General features: G+C 37.3%; 1 protein-coding gene and 1 pseudogene across 1 annotated transcript; both read right to left on the bottom strand.

Annotated features, from left to right (window-relative positions):
- Window positions 1-593: 593 nt before the first annotated feature.
- ARF4 (ADP ribosylation factor 4) lies at window positions 594-22,605 on the bottom strand. The gene is made up of 6 exons (XM_015063219.3): window positions 22,200-22,605; window positions 13,107-13,187; window positions 12,509-12,618; window positions 6,739-6,810; window positions 3,400-3,525; window positions 594-1,549 (listed from the first exon to the last, which is right to left on the bottom strand). The coding sequence occupies exons 1-6, from the start codon at window positions 22,264-22,266 to the stop codon at window positions 1,463-1,465; spliced, it is 543 nt and encodes a 180-aa protein (XP_014918705.1). The 5' UTR covers window positions 22,267-22,605; the 3' UTR covers window positions 594-1,462.
- LOC106967029 (centromere protein H-like) lies at window positions 3,532-6,732 on the bottom strand (annotated as a pseudogene).
- Window positions 22,606-26,570: the final 3,965 nt, after the last annotated feature.

Below are 26,570 nucleotides of genomic sequence, written 5' to 3'. Positions count from 1 at the left end.
GTTTATAAAATACATAAAACATTTTAGACAAAAACTAAGTCATAAGGTTACCAAGTTGAATCCTTAATAACTTAATAGATGTAGTTAATGAAGTATATATACCTTTATTGCCTTATTAACAAAGAATTAGTCACATGCAGCTCTCTGTAGAAGTTCTGAAAGAGGTGAAGCCAAAAAGGAAAGTGCTTGTGAACTCTTCTACACAGGAGAGCAGCATCACTAACAGTCTGTAGTCTGCCATGCAAACAGCACTTGCATTTTTTAAAAGCTAACATCGGTTGTGAAACAAAACACATGCATACATGCTTTTGGGGCAGTTCATTTTATTACAGCTTTTGCCTCCTTATCTGAGTTTAGAAATGTACAATGTCAAACTCTATTTTATTAAAAGAAACTAAAATTTGAAGTTGCTCCCCATCACACTGTTATATACATGATAGCAACCTGTATTTTATTTCCACTGTAAACAATTAGTAAATTCACGGAGACCTGGATTACTGTTCACAAAATGTAATATATTCAAATTAACTTTGCTAAATAAGAAAATCCATTTCAAACATCTTCAAGACTCAAAAAGAACACACACAATAACATATTTTTATCATTTTATTAGGAAGAATTCCAAATGGGTTATGAAGAAAACTTACTGAGTTTGATGAGTTTTCCAAAAACTCTTAATGAAGATATGTTCACCAATAAACAATAAAACATCAGCAGAACTATCATATACTGGGCAAAGAGTCAGGCTGATACCAAAAAGCAACATGCAACATAAAAAAGATACAATATAAAGGAAGACAATCTGCTGGGTATTAAAAAATCATCTCAATATGAACTCTTTGCAACCAGCACAGAACTAATTAGCTATCAAATCCAAACCACACTAAGGTAAGCTTGGCTGATGAAAAGCCAGGATTCAATAATGGGGAGAAAATAGAAGGTCCTCAGTGCAAGAGATCTGAATAGTGTTTTGGAGCATTTCCCTGGCTGGTACAAGCAGGATTAGAAAATCTTTTTGGCAAGGGAGAAAAATAAATACAAATGGAATGCTACATTTTTTTAAATCAGCAGACTGTCCCAGGAATGATAAAGGTATCAGTAAAGTAGCAAGGGGATAACTTTAAAACGTTATTTCTTGTGGGCTCAAAAAACATTCAAAACGGATTTATTTAAAGGTGTCACAATAGCTATGTCCAGGCATTTAGGCTTAAGAGAAATAAAATTAAAAGAGGACACTTTTTTTCCCAAGTTAAGGAGAATTTCTTTAAAACCAAGCATATTGCTTAATAGCAATATTATACTTGGCAAACAATAATTGGCAACAAAATAAGTTTAAACGCTGTAATATTCTGCCCAAACCAGTCCCAGATACTGTTTAATAACCAAGATGCAAACTAATTTTGTTGTAACAAGCCTAGACCAATTCTATCAAATGTGTCCTTGGTTAGATATCCAGTTTCATTTAACGTTTTGAAAGCTCATTTGACAGCCAGTCAAGTCCCTCATACAGACCAGTTCCTTGTGTAGCACAAGTGGCTTGAACATACCACTGTAAAGAAAGAACAAAAAATACGTGATTAACAGAATACTATATATAACCACAGTCTTTAAAATTTCTTAATCAGAAAATTGAATACTTCCTCCCAAATGCCCAAGGTATTATTTAGTCAGCAGTTACCATAAATGTATAGGAAAAAAGTAAATGAAAAAATTAATATATAAAACTAAAGGAATAATGGCATAAATACATTAAAGTTTGCATCTTACAAATGTTTAATTTTATAATGGTCTCACTAACTATATTGATTAGGAGTGTTCTAATACATGCTTCTCACAAACTCTTGCCACATTTAAATCTACTCCTACTGATTCATTATTAGATTTAATCAATGATCTAGTCCTTAATCCGAAAAGAACATTCATAGGAAGATTAGTAACTAAGTACCCACCAGGTCCTTATAACCCTCGTTTCCCATAAAACTAAGTTCAAAGTACAGAAGGCAAAATTTTGAAAAAAGTAGGAGCTGCTGATAGAGGCAGGCTTTTCAGATAACTTCACTATCTGTATGTAGTCTCATGTATTCTAAAAAGTTCCACTTTTTAAACTGGTAATGAATTATATCTCTAACTCCATGAAATACCATGAAAAGCTAACAAAGAGCAAGAAAAAGATCTAGAAAGCAATTTCATTACCTTGAAGGATAGTTTATTTTTAATACTTTTCTTTACTGACTAGTTTTATTCTACCTTACAATAAAGACTTCGCTTTAATATTGCAAGTTCAATGCAAGTATACAATGCTACCAATTATTATTTGAATATCAAACACCCAGAAACCTAGAAGGCTGGGAAAAGGCATAAATTATTATCTTCACAGCACTGGAAACTGGTAGCATTTACAGTTTATCTTGTTTAAATCATCCTGGGACATCTCAAACATACTATACAGTTATTGCCACAGCACAGTATTTACCTTGTTGACAACTTAGTAAAAACCTTGTAAAGCACAAGTCACACTATAGTTTGTGATATCTTTATATATAAAACAGTATATTGTATTTTCCCAGTATTTAAATCACTGACCTAAACAAGCTACTGGAGAACAAGTATAACACTTCTTATAATTTTTTTTAAAGTTTATTTATTTTTGAGAGAGAGACAGAGCACGAGGGGTGTGGGGGCTGGGCGAGAGAGAGAGGGAGGCATAGAATCCAAAGCAGGCTCCGGCTCTGAGCAGTCAGCACAGAACCCAACGCAGGGCTTGAACCCATGCACCACGAGATCATGATCTAAGCCAAAGTCAAACACTCAACCGACTGAGCCACCCAGGCACCCCTCTTATAATTTTAAATTCAAAACTTGTTTTATGTCATAATTACAGTTCACAAGCTTTTGATGTTAACAGGCAAACAGTAAAAAATAGTATTATCTAAAATATGGCTGCTAAATACTGCAGTTTTAATAAGAAAACCAAATTACAAAATACTTGCTGCAAAGCTATTTAAAAGATTTTAAATTAAAATTAACAATATCAATAATCTTTATATAATTCTCATCAAGTACAATTTTCTCATAAAGTATTTATCAATACTAAATGGTTTGAGGGTAAAGTTAATAAAAATCAAAATAAAGGTATCTGAACATTTGGATTCTTAAAGGATAAATATTAAATGTTAAAAAATGGAGAAGATATTAAAGTAGTTTAAAATTGAACACACACTTACAAAAGCCTGAAAGGACTCGTGTCTGTAAACAAGAGTATATTAGTGTATTTTTTTAAATGATGTGCTCATTATCTATTCAAAAGGGACAATTAATATGTATTTAAACTGAATACGTGCTTAAACAATTAAACTATTAATTCTAATAGGAGGTTAATACAAATCTCCAAATACTTACTGTTCTGTTACGAAGAGACTGAAGACCTAATTTATCTGTCATTTCACTGATGGCCATAGCATTTGGCAAATCCTGTTTGTTTGCAAAAAGCAGCAACACTGCATCTTGCAACTCATCTTCCTGAAGCTGGAAATAAAAGCTGAGAGTTTAACAACTAACAAACTGGAACTCAATTATTGTCACAAAGGAGGGAAAACACTGTCTTCCTATATATATCACTTATTCAACATTAAATACATTATTAAACATCAACATAATTTCACTACATGAAGTTCATACATGCTTAACAACTTAAACTTCATATCCTTCAATTTTTAAATCCCAAGCAAATAATCATATGCCTTTCAAGTAAAGCAAAACTATTTTTCAAGCCAATCATCCTGCACTCCATTAAAGTAAATCATTTATTTCAGCTTTCATGATCATCCATTAAGAGTCAGGATTGGCAAGGACCAGAAACACAAATGGGAATATGTATTTACGGCAGAATCTTATGGTACTCAGTAGTAAAGTTATTGAGAGGATTCTTTTTGGACTTGTATTCCTTTCCAGCCAGCTGGACCATACACCAGTAGGACAACAAAACAATGATTATGGTATTAGCAGTATCATGAAAAATACAAGAACACAAGAGTATATTACAATAGGAAATAATATAAGAGTAAATAAGTAATAAATAAAAGTATATAGAAGCTGGCAGGCATGAGTACTGACACATGACACAACATGGACCAGCCCTGAAAACTTATGCTAAGTGAAAAGTAACAAAAAGTTAAAAAAGACCACATATTGTATGATTCTATTTATATGAATGTCTAGAATAGGCATATACACATATAAAGTAAATCAGTGGTTTTAAGGGCTGGGGGTACGGGGTGGAGTAGGGGAAGGAATGGGGAATAGTTCCAGAGAATTTCTTTCTGGGTCAATGAAAATGTTCTAAAAAAGTAGACTGTGGTAATGTTTGCATAATTTTGTATACTAAAAACTAGTAACTTACACATTTTAAATGAGTGAAGTTTATGGTATGTGAATTGTATCTTGATAAAGCTGTTTACAAAAAGAGTAGAAGGGGTGATATTTAACTCATCAGACAAACTACCAGTGACTTAGTTACACATCTATTGGCACAATGGCTTTACAAACTGCACTACAGTCTTAGAAGTAATGAATGAGAATTAAGACTTCATTTCAGTAAATATTTTATGGCTACACCATGAAACCATGACAAGGTGCCTCTAGCAAGATTCCTCAATAAATTTTCACAATATAAATACAGCTGACCCTTGAACAACTTGGGTTTGAACTGTGTAGGTCAATTTATACATGGATTTTTTGCAGTACATTACTGTAAACACATTTTCTCTTATAATTTTCTTAGCAATTTTATCTAGCTTACTCTGTTGTAAAAATCTAGTATATGATACATACAATATTTGAAATATGTGTTAACTGTTATCGGTCAACAGTAGGCTATTACTATATTACTACTTAAGTTTTTTGTGTGTGTGAGATAAATCTAAAATGAGATTTATTTCAATAAAATACAACTGACGGTTGAAAAAGAATTGAGATATGAATATCCTTTTCTAATTTTTCTAATATTTTAGTTGACGGACAAATGCACAGAAACATTCCAACTGAGAGCTGGGATTGCCAGGAATATTGCAGAAAAAAGGTCCACGTTCAGCAGAAAGCTGGATTACAGGTCTTTTGGGACCCTTCCAACCCTAAGATTTTCAGATTCTTTTAGAGTATGCCAGTCACTTTAAATATATTTAAAACAACAGATTTCATGTTATAGCGTGAAGCTACAAAAAACTGCAGGTATTAGAAGAGTTCCAAAAACACTAAAAAATGTTTACTCCAAATTTGCTATTTAAATGACCTATCAAAGACTGAAACAAAAAATGACACAATGGAATTCTTATTAGATCATGGTGTGATTCTTCTCAAGCTATAGAACAGGCTCTTTAAAGGTAAAATCCTCTGCCCAACTGCTTTACTCCCTAAATGACGTTTTGGAACATATGTCGAATAAATGTGTATCTCTAATTTGTAGGTTTTGTTGTATTGGCTTTATCTTGTCTGAATTTTCCGTATTGTCCCAAATCATCTTTCTGTTTACTCTTTTCAGTCTGTATTTCCAAAAGCTTACTTTCTGAAGCTTGTTTTAATTGTAATCTCTTCTTCCCAACATCAAGCAGTTTTCCCTCCAAATCCCAAATTCCTGGTGTGATTTCATTATTAATTTAGCTTTGGTACATGTTTCATGTGATCCATGAGCACACTTGGGGTTAATTTTCTCCAGATTTTTTTTAAGTGCAGTCGAAAGTTGCATCCTAACACAAGCTTTTTCATTTCAAAAGCAATTTTCCAGGTCTTCAATTTTAGCTTCAATTTGCTTATCTTGCATGATTTGTTCTACTGGAGTTTTGTTTTTGTTTTTTTCATTTACATGAACCACTGAGTTATATTCCAAGAGTTTTTTTGTCTGTGCTCTCAGCCTGAGCAGAAGGGTCGAGCGGTCCTTGGTCCCTGGGCTGCACCACCTGGGCGCCGGTGGCCTGTGCTGCCCCCGCCTTCCCCGCCTCCTGCTCTGGAGTCCAAGGGCTTGCTCTTCAGGCTGCTTCTCCATTGTGACTGGCAGGAAGAGCTACCACCTGGGATGGGAAGATGTGGCCTCAGGAGCCAATATTCCCACTACTAAACTGTAGCCCAGAAAAGCAGCAGTTTTTGAGGATTCAAAAGTAATATGTGGATTTTCAACTGTACATATGGGTGGGTGGGGCCTGAGCTGGCACCCTTAATCCCTATGCTGCTCAAAGGTCAACTGTGTATGAAAACAATCTGATACGTGACAAAGCCAAAATACCATCATCAACTGAAATACTACTACCTTCAGGTAGAATTCTTTATCATGGCTACTATTACAAAACATTTCAAAGTACTGGTTATACAGGAACAGCACAGAGAAAACCAAACCCAATGACCTTGCGAATAAGGGATTTGAACCAAGATTCTTACATCACAAAAGTTTCAAAACCATACATTTTTTATCTATTAAATAAAGGACTGGACTAATGGAGACATCCTCAACCAGAGACATATATCACCCATGGGGCACTCTAAAAAGCTGAGCCGCCTTCTCAACTTAATGAAGTAGCTACTCTTCTGTGTGTTTTTTAAAAAGCTCTGCCGGAGACTTTTACATGCATGGTTCTTTCTAGAAAAATTCATTTCTGTAATCTAATCACAATATGGTACCATCCACTAACAATACCACTGTCACCCTGAAAAACATATCTTGCAAACAAAAGATTTAAAAAATATTCTTACCATTTTCTGCAGCTCTTCAGCTCCTTCCTGAATTCTTTCACGATCATTACTATCTACCACAAAAATAAGACCCTGGGGAAAAATTGTGTAAATAAATTATTAACAGTTAACTTTAAAGGAGACACTAAATATAAAACATAAGTAAGTACAAGCAGAAAAACCATACTGAGTTAAATGTTAAGGAAGACAATGTCTCCTTATTAATAGAAAAAAAAAAGGAACAGGGCCCTAAGTACTAAAAATGATTTGAGCACTATTTGTGATTTTAACTTATGTTATTTAAAAAAAAAAATCTTGGGGCCCTGGGTGGCTCAATTGGTTAAGCGTCTAACTTCAGCTCAGGTCATCTCATGGTTCGTGGGTTTGAGCCCTGCAATTTGGCTCTGCACTGACAGCTCGGAGCCTGGAGCCTACTTTGGATTCTGTGTCTCCCCTTCCTCTCTGCCCCTTCCTGCTTGTGTTCGCTCTCAAAAATAAACATTCAAAAAAATAGTAAAATAAAAATCTTACTCTTAACCAATTGATCACTTTTTTCAACTACACTAAGAATAAATTTTATCCCTCTTACCTCACACAGGAAAGCATAGATGGGAACAAAAGATAAAAGAATAAACCAAAGACTCTAAAGATCCATGAATTTACTAACTGAATTATTCAGTCAAAGGCAAGCACAAAGTGCTTTAAAAAAATAAGAGGGGGAAGACGCACCCTACAGTTTTTTGTTTTTTTTTTTAATGTCTATTTTTGAGAGACCGAGAGAGAGAACACGAGCAAGGGAGAGCAGAGAGAGAGGAAGACACAAAATCCCACGCAGGTTCTAGGCTCTGAGCCGTCAGCACAGACATGAGGCCTGAACTCACAAACTGTGAGATCACAACCTGAGCTGAAATCCAATGCTTAACCAACTGAGCCACTTAGGTGCCCCTACAGTTTTTATAGGCTTCACAGGAAAAATCAGTTCTGCTCCATAATGTTGTTGACCTATCAAATAAGAAGATTTTTTTTTTAAGTTAAGCTCAATGTGGGGCTTGAACTCACAACCCTGAGATCAAGAGTCCCACAGACTGAGTCAGCCAGGTGCCTTCAGATATGAAATTCTTTTTTTATTTTTTAAAATGTTGATTTAGGGGCACCTGGGTGGCGCAGTTGGTTAGGCATCCGACTTCAACCAGGTCACGATCTCGCGGTCCGTGAGTTCGAGCCCCGCGTCAGGCTCTGGGCTGATGGCTCGGAGCCTGGAGCCTGTTTCCGATTCTGTGTCTCCCTCTCTCTCTGCCCCTCCCCCGTTCATGCTCTGTCTCTCTCTGTCCCAAAAATAAATAAAAAACGCTGAAAAAAAAAATTTAAAAAAAAATGTTGATTTATTTTTGAGAGAGAGTGAGTGTACATGCGAGCAAGGGATGGACAGAGAAGGTGCGGGGGGACAGCTGACAGCATAGAGCCTGATGCAGGCTCGAACCCACAAACTGCGAAACCATAACCTGAGCCAAAGTTGGACACTCGACCCACTGAGCCACAAAATTCTTAACAAAAAGAAAAATAGTAACCATTCTTATTGATATTCACAAATATTAAAATTCCATGCTAGAAAAGAAATGGAATTAAGGGAACAGTTAAGACTTCTCTAAAAACTTTCAAATGGAAAAGTATAAAATTTTCAACTGGAGTAAGAGAGAGAGGGCAGATTACCTTGATAGCTTTGTTAAAATCTATTCCTATTAATACTAAAGTGATTACTTTAAAAATTATTCTCCCTACAACCCTAACCATTGAAGTATTTCTGATCATTTGTCACTTTAGCACAAACTGTCTTGTGCTTATTTATGTCAGTAACTTGATTAAATCCACTGAGAGCATAAAATCCACTTAAGGCAAAGGGCTACATTATTTTCTATTTACCCCTCAGGACCACCACAGTACTAAGCTTGCCAGGTTTACCAAATATTTATTTCAGGCTATGGTCATTAAATAACAATTTCCTTTGGTCTAGCAAATTTCAAACCCATTTCCTTTATCTCTGCTGGAAACCATCATTTTAAACATCCTAAACATTGAAAATACTTCTGGTGCTATGAGAGCCAGTATGGCATAATGGAAAGATAACCAAATTCAAATCTCAAGACTACTTATTATATGAATTATCTAATCCTTGAACATGTCTCCTCTTTTATAAAACAATGCCATCAACTTTATAAGCCAGTTAAATGTAATCATAGAGGCACAAAAAGAATCTAGCATTGTACTTGACTTATCACAGGCATTTAGGAAAAGTTGTCTCCTTCCTCTTCTATTCCAAAAGCCATTCCTTTTTTATAATTTCTTTTTTAACATTTATTTATTATTGAGAGACAGAGAGACACAGAGCATGAGCAGGGAAGGGGGCAGAGAGAGGGGGAGACACAGAATCCGAAGCAGGCTCCAGGCTCTGAGCTGTCAGCACAGAGCCTGACGTGGGGCTCAAACTCACAAACTGTGAGATCATGACCTGAGCTGAAGTCAGACGCTTAACCAACTGAGCCACCCAGGTGCCCCAAAAGCCATTCCTTTTTAGAATCTACCCTTTGGAAGAGGCAATGCCTCCAAAAGGGATCTAATTTTATCTGGATTACTAACAACCCATTTTTATTCTCTTTTAAAATGTAGGGACACCTGGGTGGCTCAGCTGGTTAGGAGTCCAACTCTTGATTTCAGATCAGGTTATGACCTCAGGCACTGGGTGTGGAACCTGCTTGAGATTCTCTCTCTCTCTCTCTCTCTCTCTCTCTCTCTCTGTCTCTGTCTCCCTCTGCCTTCCCCACCCCCCGTGTCCTGCACACAAGTGTGCTAATAAGAAATTGCTAATTAAAAATAAAATAAAATATAAAATAATGCTATCAGTCCCAAAGTAACACTATTGGGAGAGAGAAGTATTTCAGCAATAAATTCAAAGTTATTCACTTCCTGGGACAACCCAGAATCAAGAATGTAGAAAAGCTAGGATTCTAAAGATAAGTTCCGCTACAGTAAGAATAAACTACCTGAAAGGGCAAGTATTTACTTATTTAGAATAGCAAAATAATTGGAATTGTCTAATGAGGGAAGAGCAATTTACTACAACACTGTGTCCTGGCTTGTTAAAAAAGTTACAAGCATGATTAAATGGTATTGGTTTCTTTTACATTTTATAGCTAAAAGAACTAACCAGGAATGCTAGAAAAGCTGGTGTTAAGAGCTTAGCTGAGATTACATCAGGTAACACATAAAACTTTCTCCTACAGGAATGAGTTCTCAAGGAAAAAATACTTGGACTTTTGATTATAAGGTGATCTAGAGAGGCCAGGAATGGGTCTAATCTCAAGAGCTCAAAAGTAAGTTACAAAGCATTGTAAACAAATCTAGAATAAGATTAGGGTTACTCTTGGTCAAGAATAACAAATTAAGAATTAGCAAAGCTTTACTTCATCCCTAATTTTACTTCAAAAACATCTTTCCTAAATGAAAGGACTATGACTTGCTTTACAATAATCTAAAAGGTGAATTACATAAGAGAGGAATATCGATTAAACAATACTGGCTATATCCTAATAACTGAAGTTGGGTAACAGAGATGTGGAAGTTTATATGCTATTCTCTCTACTTTTGCATACATTTGACAATTTCCATAATAAAGTTTTTTTAAGCATGTGACTCTTATCAAAATAGCTTTTTTAAAAAAATGTTTATTTATTTTTGAGAGAAGGAGAGAGAGAGAGAGAGAGCAAGCAGGGAAGGGGGAGAGGGAAAGGAAGACAGAGAATCCAAAGCAGTGCAGAGCCTGACACAGGGCTCGAACCCACAAACCGCGAGATCATGACCTGAGCCAGTCAGAAGCCCAACCAACTGAGCCACCCAGGTGCCCCTCAAAATAACTTTTCTAATCACAGCTAATGAACAGAAACATTCTTATTTTTAAATAAAAAAGCATGTTATTTACTGGACATGACATACTACTTAAACCTGGTAGTTCCAGCCACTCATGTAGGGTATTCACTGCCACCTGGTGGCAATATACTTCACTTGCATACAATGTTTTATGAGTTGGAGACCAAGAATGACCTGTGCAAATCTTACACATATGAAGTGTTGGTAACATCACACATTACTTAAAAAAATGTTATCTATCAACTCCGGTAATAAACAAAAACTGATGAGAAACTTCTCCTGTGGTAGAAAACACGAGTGGGGTGCCTAGCTGGCTCAGTCAGTTAAGTGTCTGACTTTGGCTCAGGTCATGATCTCACGGTTCGTGGGTTCAAGCCCCGTATTGGGATCTGTGCTGAACACTTTCTCAGAGCCTGGAGGCTGCTTTGGATTCTGTCTCCTTCTCTCTCTGCCCCTCCTCCACTCGCACCCTGCCTCACTCTGTCTCTCAAAAATAAATAAATGTAAAAAATAAAAAAAATTTTTAAAGAAAACACAAGTGAGTTGGAACAAGTTTAAAGAGACATGTAGAACAAGAACCACCTCTCCAGTCTTAGGTAAGTTATTCCAAGCTTCAGCTTGCTCCTATATAAGAGTTAGCCTAGAGTAGTGATTTTCATGAGGCAGTAATTTTGTCCCCAGAGGATATTTTGCAATATGTGAAGATATTTTTGGTTACTGCAACTGGGTGGGGTGGGGTTTGCTACTGGCACCTAGTGGGTAGAGGACAGGGATGCTGCTAAACATCCTACGATGCAGAGAGCCAACAATAGTTACTCAGCCCAAAATGTCAACAGTGCTGCTATTGAAAAAACTTATTGTCACAGAGCCTTACTCTTCAAAGTAAGGTCCTAAACCAACAGCATCAGTACTACCACTGGAGAACCTGCTAGAAATGCAGAATCTCAGGCTTTGGGGCACCTGGGTGGCTCAGTTAAGCATCTGACTCTTGGTTTCAGCTCAGGTCATGATCTCACGATTCATGGGTTCAAGCCTTGCATCAGGCTCTGTGATGGCAGCATGGAGCCTGCTTGGGATTCATTCTCTCGCCCTCTCTCTGCCCCTTCCCTCCTCGTGCTCTCTCAAAATAAATAAATATTAAAAAAAAAAAAAAAGAATATCAGGCCTTAGCCAGGCCCTACTAAACTGATCTGTAAATACCCAGGTGATTCATATGCACATCAAAGTCTGAGAAGCACTACTGATACATAGTTTATATCTACAGAAATTTCAAGTCAAGTTAATGATCAGCACTTTGGGATTTTTTTTAAAGCTCCCCAGGTGAATTCTAATGTGTAGCCAAATTTGAGAACTCCTACTCTACAAGGATTACTAAGGTCTCTCCCATGCCACCATTATATATACTACGTGAAAATATAAAAATATCTTATAAACCAACAAGGTAGATCTACATTAATTTTTTTTTCTTACTGTATTTTAATAAACACTTAATGGGGCTAAATTAAGGAATATTAATTACCCTTTATTCATTAAAAATTATAAGGATAAGTTATACAGACCTTACTTTCTAGACTAAGAACAAAACCAACAGAACTACTGATGAGACATCTAATTTAATCTTGAAAATCATCCCCCCCCAATAACTAATCTTCCAAAATATTGTTATGATGGCTATGTAAATCTTCCACGTTGGGTAATTTAGCCTTCAAAGGCATGAGTGAGAGAGTTCACTGAAGAATACGTAAGCAATGATAAGAATGGCAACTCACAGAGTAAACACCAACACCCAGTCAAACAGTAGATAGTAACAGAAACTTTAAAGCATGAAACATATAAAGAAAAGTTATACAAACTGTACAGCATTCCTTACCTGGGTATTTTGGAAGTAATGCCTCCAGAGAGGCCTAATTTTATCTTGACCACCAACATCCCATACCGTGAAACAAATGTTCTTATATTCTACTGTTTCCACATTAAAACCTACAAAGAAAAAAAAGACAGTGGTGCAAAATGTCATAAAGAAAATAGACCCCTTTATTGTGAATTGCCTCAGAATTGCTTTTTTAAAGTCCTACTAGATAATTAACAAACTTAAAAAGAATCTAAGCCAGTTATAATGATAGATATATGCCACAGGACATTTATCCAAACCCACAGAATGCACAAAACCAAAAGTTAACCATAAGGTACACCATGGACTTTAGATGATTATAATGTGTCAATGAGGTTCATCAATTATAACAAATGTACCACTCAAATGAGTGATGTTGATAAAGGGAGAAGGTATATATACATGAGGGTAGGGAGTATATGGGAAATCTCTGTACCCTCCTCTCAATTTTTCTGCAAACATAAAGCTGCTCTAAAAAATAAACCTTAAAAAACTGTTTCAAAATTAAACCATATTCTATTTCACTTTATAACATACTACTATGATATAAATTAAACTCATCTGTAAACTTTCTTACCAATGGTAGGAATGGTGGTGACTATCTCCCCTAACTTCAGTTTATACAGAATGGTCGTCTTGCCAGCAGCATCCAATCCAACTAGAAAAAGACATTATAGATTTTAAATCTAGACTAAAAGCACATACTAAGAATTAATTCTACAATAAATTCATAGTTTGAAAGCAAAAGTCAACTGGACAAGGCACAAATGAGTTAGAAATGAAATTACTTCATTTCTGATCCCCAAGAGCAACATTTGCTACACAAAGCCTTTCCGTTTTTCTTTCTAGACCTAGAGAGACAACATGTAGTAGTGAAAAGAAAAGAGTATCAGGCTGACTCAGGCTCTAGTCTCTAGATTTGCTTTGCCACAAACTAGTTAACTGTCTTTATAAACAAGTCACTCTAGAAAACTGAGACCAGAGAAATTAGGTATAAAACAAGAAGAGACTGAATCATTTAATCTAAGATTTTTTTCCAATTCAAGTTCTTATTAATTCTATGAACTACTCTCATTTTTAAAAACACAAGTCACAAACTGAATCAGAAAACACACAAAAACAAGTGAATAAAGGAGCGCCTGAGTGGCTTAGTCTGTTAAACATCCAACTCTTGATATCGGCTCAGATCATGATACCAGGGAGGTGGGGACTGAGTCCTACTTGGACTCTCTCTCTCCCTCTGCCCTGTTCCCTCATTTGCATGCTCACCCTAAAAAAAATTTTTTTTGGGGGGCGCCTGGGTGGCTCAGTCGGTTAAGCGTCCAACTTCGGCTCAGGTCATGATCTCGCAGTCCATGAGTTCAAGCCCCGCGTCAGGCTCTGTGCTGACTGCTCAGAGCCTGGAGCCTGTTTCAGATTCTGTGTCTCCCTCTCTCTCTCTGACCCTCCCCCATTCATGCTCTGTCTCTCTCTGTCTCAAAAATAAATAAACGTTAAAAAAAATTAAAAAAAAAATTTTTTTTTAATTAAAAAATTCAAAAAATGGGGGTGCGTGAGCAGTTCAATCAGTTAAGCATCCAACCTCAGCTCAGGTCACGATCTCACTGTTCGTGGGTTCAAGCCCCACGTCAGGCTCTGTGCTGACAGCTGAGAGCCTGGAGCCTGCTTTGGATTCTGTGTCTCCCTCTCTCTCTCTCTCTCTCTCTCTCTCTCTGCCCCTCCCCCACTCATGCTCTCTGTCTCTTAAAAAAATGAATAAACATTAAAAAACATTAAAAAATATTAAAAAATTAAAAAGTGAATAAAAATTATCTTTAAAAAATATGTAACCATGCCCTAGTATCCAAAGGAAGATGGGGCCAATTTTACCCCTATTTGTATCCATTCCTACATCAAATGCACAGAAATGAGAACACAAGATTGGTTAATTTGGGTAACCAAATAGCCCTATCATATTCACCTCCAATGTAACTAATGTCTAAATTCTTTAAATGACTCCTTTGAGGCAGATACAAGTAGGGAAGAATGTGCTTATTTCTGAAGAAAAAAAATCCATACTGGAACAAGATGGTATATTTCTTTATTACACTGATAGTAATGAGCAAATTAAATGTTCATTCTAAGCATGAATCTCTCAAAACCTGCATATTCTACATTGTTTGCTAAAGCCTTCCAAATGAAAGGCCAATATCTAATAGCCTCATCGAATTTATCACTGTTCCAAGGACATCACATTTGCCCACCTAGATTTACACTATCCCAGATTTTGAAATGAGTTCAACTGAGTATTGATTTAAGCAAGGATGCTTTTTAAATATTTAAATCAAAGCATGACTTGGCACATGTAACAAATGCTATTAAGTTGAAAAAACAAAGAAATCACCCCACTTACCTAAAACAGACCTAAAGGCCACAGGCAATTTCAGACCTCCTGTACCCATGTAACCACCATTTCTTTTTTAAAAAAAAAATTTTTTTTAACGTTTATTCACTTTTGAGAGACAGAGACAGAGCATGAGCAGAGCAAGAACATAACGTGAGCCAAAGTCGGACGCTCAACCAACTGAGCCACCCAGGTGACCCATAACAACCATTTCTGCTCTGTACCCTACAAAGGTAGCTTTAAGATCTCTCTGGACACTCAAGCAATTTATATCTTCATATCTTGTGTCCTCTAATCAAACGGTGTTCCCTACTTCTTCATACTGAGATATTCAGGTTTATTCTTTCCAAAATACTATGATACTTACTAGTCAGAGTGAGCAGCCAAGCCCTCACTCACAGGCATAAGAAAAACCACTGGCACCAGGAGGTGTTTTGTTTTTTGAGTATGGGACAGTATCAAAAAAAATCAGGAAACCTAATTCTAAAATATACACAAAGAAACAAAAGAAACTGCCTCAAATTTGACAGCTTCAGTAAAAATACAGAAAATGAAGAGTAGAACAAGATGATTGGTTCCTTGTTCAAAAAAGCGGTCTCTTGGAAGAGTCCTTCTCAGGTGATTTTGATAAAAAAAAAAAAAAAGCTTTTAAATGTTTATTTTTAACAGAGAGAGACACACACACATGCACACATAGCACAAGTGGGGGAGGGGCAGAGAGAGAGGGAGACACAGAATCCAAAGCAGGGTCCAGGCTCTGAGCTTGATGGCGGGGCTCGCATCAAACTCATGAGCTGTTAGATATGACCTGAGCCTTAAGTCGGACACTTAACCGACTGAGCCACCCAGACACCCCTCGATCAAATTTTAAAATAAAGCAAAATTCACCCTTAAGTAACTAAGTCAAAATATGATTAAACCCAAGTCAGAAGAAGTGAAACTGAGATACTGATTAGAAAAAACACGAGGAGCACCTGAGTGGCTCAGGTGATTAAGCATCAGACTCTTGATCTCAGCTCAGGTCTTGATCTCAGGGTTATGAGTTCAAGTCCCAAGTTGGGCTTCATGCCCAACATAAAATAATAATAATAATAATAATAATAATAATAATAATAATAATATTTAAAAATGGATTTATTTAAAAGAAAGAACAAACGAACATGAGCTAGGTTTGAGAACTATGGCACATGCCAATCAAACTCAGTCAAACTGAACCTCACACCATCACTGAAACAATTTAAATACAAAAATACTAACAATGAAGGGAAGAAACCCAAGACAAATTATGATTATATAACTATTTTATGTTCTAGAAAAGCAGAGGTAACCCAATTTTTTTAAATGAAAGCGTTACACCCACTCATGTACATAACTAATATTCTTCTACTTCTACAGTTAGAATTTTACACAATAAACATGTGTTACTTTCATTTAAAAAAAATCCCAAATAGCAGATTTCCTTTATTAATATGTTGGACTGGTTACATTTCCTAATGAATCTATCAGGAAGATGACTGCTTTAAGAGACTTGAATATATTTTTTATGATTATTTTTAATAAAAAAATAAGGGAAGGGGTATTTACAAAATAATGCAACTATAAACCTTTTTCAGCAAGTTATTTTTAAAATAAAAATTGTGGGGTGCCTGAGTGGCTCAGGCAGCTAAGTGGCCAGCTCTTGGTTTCAGCTCAGGTCACAATATCAAGGTTCATGGGATCGAGCCCCAAATCATGCTTTGTCCTGACAGTAGGGAGACTGCTTGGGATTCTTTTCTTTTCTTTTCTTTTCTGTCTGTCTTTCTTTCTTTCTTTCTTTCTTTCTTTCTTTCTTTCTCTCTCTCTCTCTCTCTTTCTCTTTCTCTCTTTCTCTCTCTCTCTCTCTTTCTCTTTCTTTCTCTCTCTCTCTCTCTTTCTCTCTCTCTCTCTTTTTCTCTTTCTTTCTTTCTTTTCTTTTCTTTCTTTATCTCTTTCTTTCTCTCTCTCTCCCCCCCCCGCCGCCCTTCCCCAACTTGCACCATGCTCTCTCTCTCTCAAAATAAGTAAAACTTTAAAAACTGTAGACAACAGTTAAATGGCTCACAGCCACATACAAGATTTTTAAATCACAAGAGTTTCTTTTGAGTTGCACCCAAAATAATAGTGTTGTAATAAATGCAAAGCAGAAGTTTTTAAAAAGAAATTTCTACTGCGAGATTAAAGATGCATAAATTAATGTGTACCACCACTTAAAACTCACTGTATAGTTCTTTACTCAAAAATGTGTTGATCTAACAATTTTGCACTACTTTAGTCATTTCTTGTGTATTTCCTTAATGTGGCAATATTTGGCAATGAGATTTCTCCACAAAATGAAACTATAACCAATTCTCAACTAGCCAAGATAAGACTCTAATCTGTACATTCCAGTAATGTCCTCCCTCCCTTCCACCCCCATAAACAAGTCACTGTATTGAAAGATATACTGGAATTACTTGTTCTCCTTAACTGAACCTGCACTTTGACCAAAGTATTAACAGCAGCAAAACTACCCCCAAAATCTTTACCAATCGTTAAAAAGTATGTCTACTAAAATGTAGCAGCAAAAAATATTCTAAGTTAACGATGCTAGATCCCAATGATCTTTACTTAAGGAAAAAAAATGCAAAGAAGAGACTTAGATGAAAAAAGTGTATTTTCAGATGGGTAAAATTTCACATAGGATTATTTCTTCTTCATGTTTTCTTTTATCTTGAAAATTTTCTACACGAAAGCTTGAAATACAACTTCACAATTATTTAAAAATAATTTAAATTGAGTGCTTACTGTGTTTTGAGCACAACACTGGGTGGATTCCATACATTTTTATAATATAAATCTCACAACTATCCTCCATTTTTCACACACAGCATCTAAGGTTCAGAAATGTCCCCAGAATCACAGGAGTAGAACAGGTATGCAATACCACAGGTCTTATAGAGAAATTAGATCTCTCATACAAAGCTGATGGGAATGTAAATGGTGTAGCTGATTTGGAAAAGTTTTGTCAGCTCCTCAAAATGTTAAATATAGTTAACACAGAACCCCAGACAATTAAAATCATATGCCCATACAAAAACTTGTTTTCAAACATTCACAGCAGCATTACTCGTAAGAGCCAAAACGTGGAAACGATCAAACTTCCATCAAATGATGAATGGATAAACAAAATGTGGTATGTTCATATTATGGAATTACTCTTCAGCCATAAAAAGGAATGAAGTACTGAAACATGCTATGAGCTTTGAAAACATTATGCTAAGTGAAAGAAGCTAGATACTAAAGGACATATATTGTATGGTAACATTATGTTAACTATCATGGACACACAAATCCATAGAAACTAAAAGTACATGACTGGTCGCAGAAAGAACTGGGGAAGAAGGGGAACAGTAACTGCTAACGGGTATAGAGTGTCTTTCTAGGCTGATTAAAATGTTAAAATTAAAACTGGTGGTGGTGACACAAGTTTGTGAATACAGTAAAACCTCTGAATTGTATACTTTAAAGGGATAAATTTTATGTTACATGAATTGCATCTCAACTTTTTAATTAAAAGAAAAACAAAAAAACCCCGAAGTATATGCCAAAGCTCTCAAAAGATATTTATATATTGCCACCCTGCCTTTAATTTTCTCTGATGGACACATTGTATCTTAAAAGGTATTTTATCTAATTCCTCAGAAGTCTGACCATCAAACCTGAAAGCGAGGCTGCCAGGTGAAAAGAAAAATTATTATAAGCTTAAGTTTTACTTCTACCCAATACATCAGAAGTATCTGCACTTTGATCAATGTGTTAATTAGCAGCAAATTATCAGTCTGAAAGCCATTTGCAATAATGCCAGAAGGTGCATCTAAAAATTGTTGTATCAGCTTCTAGTGGCATCAAACTAAAGACTTTTGCCTTTTCTACTGTTTCCTTAAATCACATAACTAATCAAAAGGGCTTTTTTTTTAAGCCTGATAATTATGTGTTCAACCAGTGACCTGAGAAAATGCTAATATGCTAAGTCAAAAAGAGAGAACATAAATATCCTCTCAAAAGCCTGAAAGTAAATATAATAAATGTTAACAACAGCGACATGGTGGAATTATAGTTATCAGTTTATTCTTTTCTCATATTTTTAAAATTTAACAAAAAGGACATGTTGTTTTTATTTATTTATTTTTTAACGTTTATTTTTGAGAGAGAGAGACGGAGAGACAGAAAGACAGAGTGTGAGCAGGGGAGGGGCAGAGAGAAAGGGAGACACAGAATCCCAAGCAGGATCTGAGCTGCCAGTAGAGCCCGACGTGGGGCTCAAACTCATGAGCTGTGAGATATGACCTGAGCCAAAGTCGGATGCTCAACCAAATGAGCAACCCAGGTGCCCCAGGACATGTTATTTCTAGAATGAGGACATTAAAAATCACACAATAAGTGTATTTACAAAATATGCTAGGGAAAAAAGCATGAAATGCCACTCCTCAGCTTGAAGCCTCATTTAAAATATTAGTAACATTTTTCAAATTGGCAAATAGAGGAACCTCTCGTGCCACCCCCCAAAAAAAGTCACAGTCACATATAAGGCAATACAAAATTATACCGTACTTAGCAATCTTTTAGAAAGCAACATTTTTTCCAGCTTTTCAATAGCAAGAAACTTTCAAGTTCAAAGAGTGCAAGATTAATAATTCCTCTATAGAACCTACATTAGTGTTTTCCAATGTAAACAAAACTTGGGGGAGTCATCTACAAAAGTACATCTTACCACAGATCAAGACACTGGAGATCAGTCTAAAAATAAGATAATGCAGGGCTACATGAGAAATCTAAGATGGAAATTGGTCATCTTTGAATTTAAGCTCAATAATATAATTCACATGAGTGATTTCCCCAAACAAACAAAAAAAAACTATACAATTTCTGTCAATCTATACATTACATTTGAAACACTGTATTGGTTTTTAATTACTTAACTACAAGCTGTAACTTCAAACATCTTTTAAAATTACTTGAACTTTCTTGGAGAACACGTGTAGGAATAAAATTTTAAACTTAACAGTAATTTGGCAAACCAGACTCATGAGCTAACTACTACCATCTTTCAATAACACTGTAAAATGATAAAGTCTGAAAGTCACTTACTCAAGAAGGTATGAATTTCATGTGAACCTTATAAAGGAAAACAAAGCCCACATACCTGCCAGAGAACATTAATATGAAAACAAACAACAAAAAAAGCCAATTAACTCCTAATTCTTAAACTTGAATGGGGCCTGCCCTATTCACCTTAAGAGTGATTATTTATGCAGACACTCATAAAGCTAGACCAAAAAAAAAAAAATCATTTATCAAACTTCCAAATCACCTCTTTCCCTACCCACGCACATATCCTTCTAAGGTTATGCTTCATCTGATGAGTTACTATAAAAGTTGACCTTGTAACTGAAGTGTTTTTAATCAAGGAAATCTGATTATCCCAAAACTAAACTGCAAAACAAGTATAGGAAACCTGAGCAATAAAACATTTAACATAAAATGAGTTCATTCCAAATCATGACTTCGATCCCTTGCAAAGTTAAATACTTTTTCATTTTCTTTCAGTCATTATTTTTTAGGGGTAGGGGGAGAAATGCTCGTCTAATATAGTAAATTTAGGAAAGTTCTTAGAGCATAATTCTACCTTTCTTCTCCCTCTGAAACTTTTAGCCATCACAGAAAACTTAGACTGTGAAACAGCAATTAGTTTAGAATGTATCTTAAGTAAAAGGACCAACTCAGTACATTTCCAGGAACACAACTAGGTACTAATTTCTTTAAGGAACAGCCTGGAAATTCATTTATCACAGTCCAAAGTCCTCCCAATGACTTCAGATCCTTTTCAGACTGTCAATTTTCAGCCACCTTAAAAACTTAATATGCTTGTCCTCCTTTAAAAAATTGTCTCTAAAAATGAAATCTAAAAAACTTTTAAAGAGAAAACATTTGGACATCTTTCTGAATGAATTATTAACAATTGTTCCACGAACTGTGAAGAAGCTGGAATAACAAACAGTTAAGTGAAAAAAGAACTAAATGTGTATGTCCTTAACCTTCATACACCTCCAATTACTGAATCTTGCTTTGGAAAACTTTCAATGGTAGTAGAACTAGAAAATAAAACTTCCTCCCCACTGTGGAAAATCTAACGAACCGACAAGTTTCAACGTTTAAAGTTAGAGGGCTCCTTGTGGCATTACTCAGGCCCACACAGCTTAGCTGTGATGTAGAGACTACTCACAGTAATATGGGGGAGGGGTTGCTCGTATCACCCAAGTGACATGCAAGCCTCTTCTCCCTCAGCTGGAATAACTAAAAACAGAAAAGCTGGCACAGAAAAGCAGTGTTTTAAAAGCCTATTTCCCAAACAATTAAAAAAAAAAACAAACCCGCTTTGTAACTGTTATTTAACAAGGCTACCCTAAAGTTGAGTGTCAGGATGTTCAGTTACTGGAAATTTGTTACCGGCTTAAAAAAAAAAAAAAGCTTTAAAAGTTTTTTTTCATTAAACTTTAGTCAGCTAGATAAAAATCAATTGAAAACCAAAGAGCATAAACCAAATATATTTAGTTTTTGAGAATGGCCAAAAGATAAGGGGACATTAATAAGGAAAAGAAGTAAATACGAAATGGAATCCAGCGCGAAGTTTGGCGAAGTGAGCGCTGAGGACTCCGGACTCTTCTGAAACCTTGGGTGCTCCCTGACCACCGCTATGGGCCTGGTCACTTCCTGGCCCGGCCGGCTCCGGGCTCCTGGCGACGGCTCGCTCACATACCACTGGAGTGTGCAGAGTGTGTACACGGTGCAGAAAGGGGGAGGAGGAAGGCTAGAGTTGTTCTGCCTCACTTCGGACCGCTGCCCACACCGGAGAAGAAACGAGCCAGACCGCACTCTCAGAATGGGCCTCGCCAGTGTCTTCCGGGCTTAGCGAGATGGGAGTTCGCTTCCCCCACATCTGCGCCCGATCTTGTGTAGCTTTCAGTAAGATCAAGTAGAGAAAACCACAGCCACAAGGAAGAAACCTTGCCCCGCGGCCCTGTCCAGTCCTTTTACACAGATCTGGGGCGACCGCCCACCTTTCGCCCCATTGTTCCCCGTTAAGAATTCCTCCTGACCCCGAGCCCGCCGCCCCTCCCCCACCACCGCGGGCGGAGGGGCAAACAGGCCCCAAGGCGGCCCCTAGCACCCACACCCGGCCTTACCCGATCCCTACTGGGGCCTGCCCTCGGTTCTCGGCCCCTCACTCACCCATCAAAATGCGCATCTGCTTCTTGCCGAAGAGGCGGGAGAAAAGGGAGGAGATGGTGAGGCCCATGGCAGTAGTGGCACTTGCGATGGGCAGGAGCAAAAGGGGTTTTGGGGCGTCCCCGGGCCTTCTCTTTTCACTCTCCCGACAAACTGAGCGAAGGAAGACGGGCTGAAGGAGAAAGAAGGCGACAGACACGGCTCACTGGCCGGCGTGTCGGACAAAGCTCCAGAGCAAGAATTAACGGGGCGAGGACCTGCTCGACGACTGGCGCGGCAGCTCCGGCTCTGGCGTTTTAGGCTTTTGCTATGCCACGTCACGCGGTAGCCGCGGCTACTCCGGCGGCGGCCCGGCCCCTCCAACGCGGACAGAATCGCGTCACCCCCGCCCCAACCCCCTGCGCTTCCGGTGCTGCCTGAACCACTGCGCCTGCGCACGAAAGGGATTGGCCAACTTCGGGGACGCGATTCTCTGGCAGTTGTCTCCTCCCGGACGTGGACCTTCGGGGCGACGCCAGTTAGCACATGCGTACTGGGAGACGGACAAAGTCCCACAATGCCCTGGCTGGTCACTTCCAATCAGAGTCTAGGCGAGACGCTTCCGCCCGGATAAATACTTTCAGGAGGCTGTTGTCCTTACTTCCGGAAAGGCGCTCTGTGCATTGTGGGTTAGGAAGTGAACCTGTTCTTCCTGCCTTTGAGCGACCTACTCTTAAACTGAATGCACGCTGGGGACTCCCCCGTCCACGAAAGTACACGTTTCATGCGCAGCACTAGGCACTTCCCCTAGTGGAGAAGTGAAGACGGGCCCTGCTTTCCCAGGAGATAAGTGGTTAAAAGCTGTCGTGCAGAGATAGAGGCTGTGGCCTAGACGCATTGACCTCTCCGCTCCAGGTCGTAATGAACATCCCCTAATCTTATGTCAAAATGAGATAGCTCTGAGACATTTTCACCGACTAGTGCAGCTTTTTAAAGAGAAGCCAACGAGGAAGGATTGTTTTTCGTGTACCTTTTCTCTCTCTGAACCCTGGAAAGCTTATTTCTTATTTTGAGAAAGTGGAAAGCCTTCTCACTTCGAAAAATATTTATGATCTTGGGGCACCTAGGTGGCTCAGTCGGTTAAGCCTCGACTTACTTCCGACTTGTCTCGGGTCATGATCTCTCTCCCGGTCTGTGGGTTGGAGCTGTGCTGACGGCTCAGAGCCTGGAGCCTGCTTCAGATTCTGTGTCTCCCTCTCTCTGCCCCTCCCCACCTCTCGTTCTGTCTCTCAAAAATAAACATTAAAAAAAATAATATTTATAACATTAATGTTTTCCTGATTACCGAATAAGGTATATATTCTATAAAAAATTTTTTAAAAGTACATTCCCCATAATCTTCGCCACATCACCATTATTTCCTCTACACCGTTATGCAGTTTAGGATTAGTAGCTCCTCCTACCTACACCTCTATATCTTAGTTAAGTCCCCATCACCAGCCCTTCAGATCTGTTTAACTCCCTTGGAAAATATTTTATTGATCTCACCAGATGAATTACTCAGGCTCAAAGAATCATAGCCTCTCTTCGTTGTTACGATTTCACACTTAATATTATTGACAAACTTCCTCCCTTTCCTCCACCCTTGTCTGAAAGCGCTGAGAAGGCAGGACTCTAGTCCGTTTTTATATATCATTGTATTCCCCGGAGTTGGCACACCATGACACTCAAATATGGTTGAGTGATAGAGGGATGGCTGAATACACTGTTATAGCCATACTATGTAATACTATCAGAAGTTAGAATAATACAGAATTATACATTCTAATGAAAAGGTCTCCAAGACACAGCTAGTGGAAAATACCAAATGATGACTAAGCAGTGTGAAACAATATAAAAGTGTGGATTTCCCCTGTGTGTGTGTGTGTGTGTGTGTGTGTGTGTGTGTGTGTGTGTAAATGCAGAATAAGAATTTTGAAGTGGAATCTGTTGTGGTGATAGAGGTTACCTGTTTATCCTGTTTGGAGGGAGGAGGGGATCGTTCCCAGAAGTGAGGGAACCTGGTTTTGGTGTAGTAGTCAAAAGAGAGCTTAGTCTGTACTTTAACATTTTTGCTTTATTGAAATATAATTTGTACATGCAATAAAATTCAATTTTAACTGTACAATTGTATGAATATAAACATGTATACAGTAGCAGAGCCAATACCATTATCATATCAATCATTTTTAATACCCCCAAAATTTCCCTCATACTCCTTTATACTCATCCTCTTCCCTTAGCTTCAGCCCTTGGCCAAACACTGGTCCTTCCGCAAATTTCATATAAATGAAACCATACAGTATGTATGTAGTCTTTTGTGTATGGCTTTTTTCTCCTAGCATAATGATTTTGAGATTGATCTATGTTATAGTGTGTATCAATAGTTTGTTCTTTTTCACTGCTGAGTGGTATTCCACTGTGGATATACAATTTCTTTATCCGTTCACCAAGTGAAAAGGCTTTGGGTCGTTTAAAGTATTGAGATTTAAGGAATAAGACTGTTTGAACACTTGAGTACAAGTGTTTGTATATCTGTATTAATTTATTTTTACAAGAAGTATTTATCCATGCATTGCTTTCGTAATTTAAAAAGTAATCTTTGAATTTGATTAATGAGTCAACCACTGTTTGACATAAGTTCTTCCACATTTTCCTCCATGAAATACTAACATGTCTACATAAATGTTAATGGGATTTTATACTGCTAAGCAACCCCTTTTTTATTTAACAAAATACTATGGGCATTTAAAAATATCAGTACTTGGGGTGCCTGGGTGGTCAGTTGAGCACCTGACTCTTCATTTTGGCTCAGGTCGTGATCCCAGAGTTGTGGGATCAAACCACATGTCAGGCTCTGTGCTGAGCATGGAGCCTGCTTAAGATTCTCTCTCTCTCTCCCCTGCCCCTGTCCCCAGCTCACAATCCCTCTCCGAAAGAAAGAAAAAACGACAAAAGAAAAAGAAAAAAACAGTAATTATAGACTTAACTCATTCTTTTTAATAGCTGCATTCCATTGTAGGTACATAAAATAACTTATTTAATTGATCTAGAAGATTATAAAACATGCATAACTCATGGATCTTCGAGGAATTTATGGTAATGAAAATTTCCCACAAATTTATTGTCTTCAAAGAATGTTTATTACATCATTGTTTGTAATGGAGGAAACTGGAAATATCAATTAAAAAAAAATATTTAGGGGTGCCTGTCGGTTAAGCATCCGACTTTGGCTCAGGTCATGATCTCTCGCTTCTCTGGGTTCGAGCCCTGCGTCGGGCTCTGTGCTGACAGCTCAGAGCCTGGAGCCTGCTTCAGACTCTGTGTCTCCCTCTCTCTCTGCTCCTCTCCCACTCATGCTCTGTTTCTGTCTTAAATTTAAACAAACAAAATTTTTAAGAATAAAAAAAATATTTAAATCGCCCTCTGTTTCTTTCTCTTGCTGATCACTAGTCCAGATACTCCAATTTTGCTTTTCTAACAGTGCTATCCTAGGAGGTTCTGTAGATGCTTATTTTAAACAGTACATTCTGCCGGGTGGGGTTGAATAAGAAAAATCTGCAGGGTTTGAAAAAGAGTAAGATATTTTGTATTCTTTAAGGTCTGCTGAGGAAAGCTCCATTTGGTAGAACTACCCTTCAGAAGCTGTCATTTCTCATAATGACCCTGAGCAGTCAAAAGCAAAAACTTTAGTGGATAATAAGGTAAAGCCATTTTGTAGACTACAATGGATTTATTCTGCCCTTTTTAAAAATTTCCAGATAATTCCAGAAATAACAATGTTAAGTAAGGTGAAATTAAATGTAATTAAATACACAATATTTAAAGAGCACCAGAGAAATGCAAAGAGAAAGCAATTGGTTTTTGCTCTCAGACTTTTAAACTCTTTAAGCAATTTAACAGAAATGTTTATTAATTTCTGGTGTGAAGCAAAATACTATTTAATTTGTAATAACTGAAAGTCTATATAATTACCTGAGAGATCCACACATTTTCCTAGAATTTAACTTAAGCAGAATTAAAGACTATATCTCCCTTGAAAAGAACCTTACTTTGCACTGGAAATACATGTAATGAGTTGCTTAGCAGTTGAGTAACTTAAAATTGCATTTTGGAAGCTTGTTAGATTAAGTAGACTTATGTCTGTTTTGCATTTTATATAGAATTCCGTAAAACAATGTTCACCTGATTCTAAGGCTCCTCCCAAGTTGACTCTCTGAATTTCTCAAGACAAATGAAAATGGGTTCCCTTCCTCATACCTTCTTCCAAATCTTTTTTTTTTTTTTACATTTTTTAATGTTTATTTATTTTTGAGAGAAAGATAGACAAAGTGCAGCTGGGGAGGGGCAGAGAGG

The sequence above is a fragment of the Acinonyx jubatus genome, chromosome A2 (genome assembly GCF_027475565.1).
Source record: "Acinonyx jubatus isolate Ajub_Pintada_27869175 chromosome A2, VMU_Ajub_asm_v1.0, whole genome shotgun sequence".
NCBI lineage: Eukaryota > Metazoa > Chordata > Mammalia > Carnivora > Felidae > Acinonyx > Acinonyx jubatus.
The sequence above is the reverse complement of the archived record's forward strand: the minus strand, read 5'-3'. Positions and strand labels throughout refer to the sequence as shown.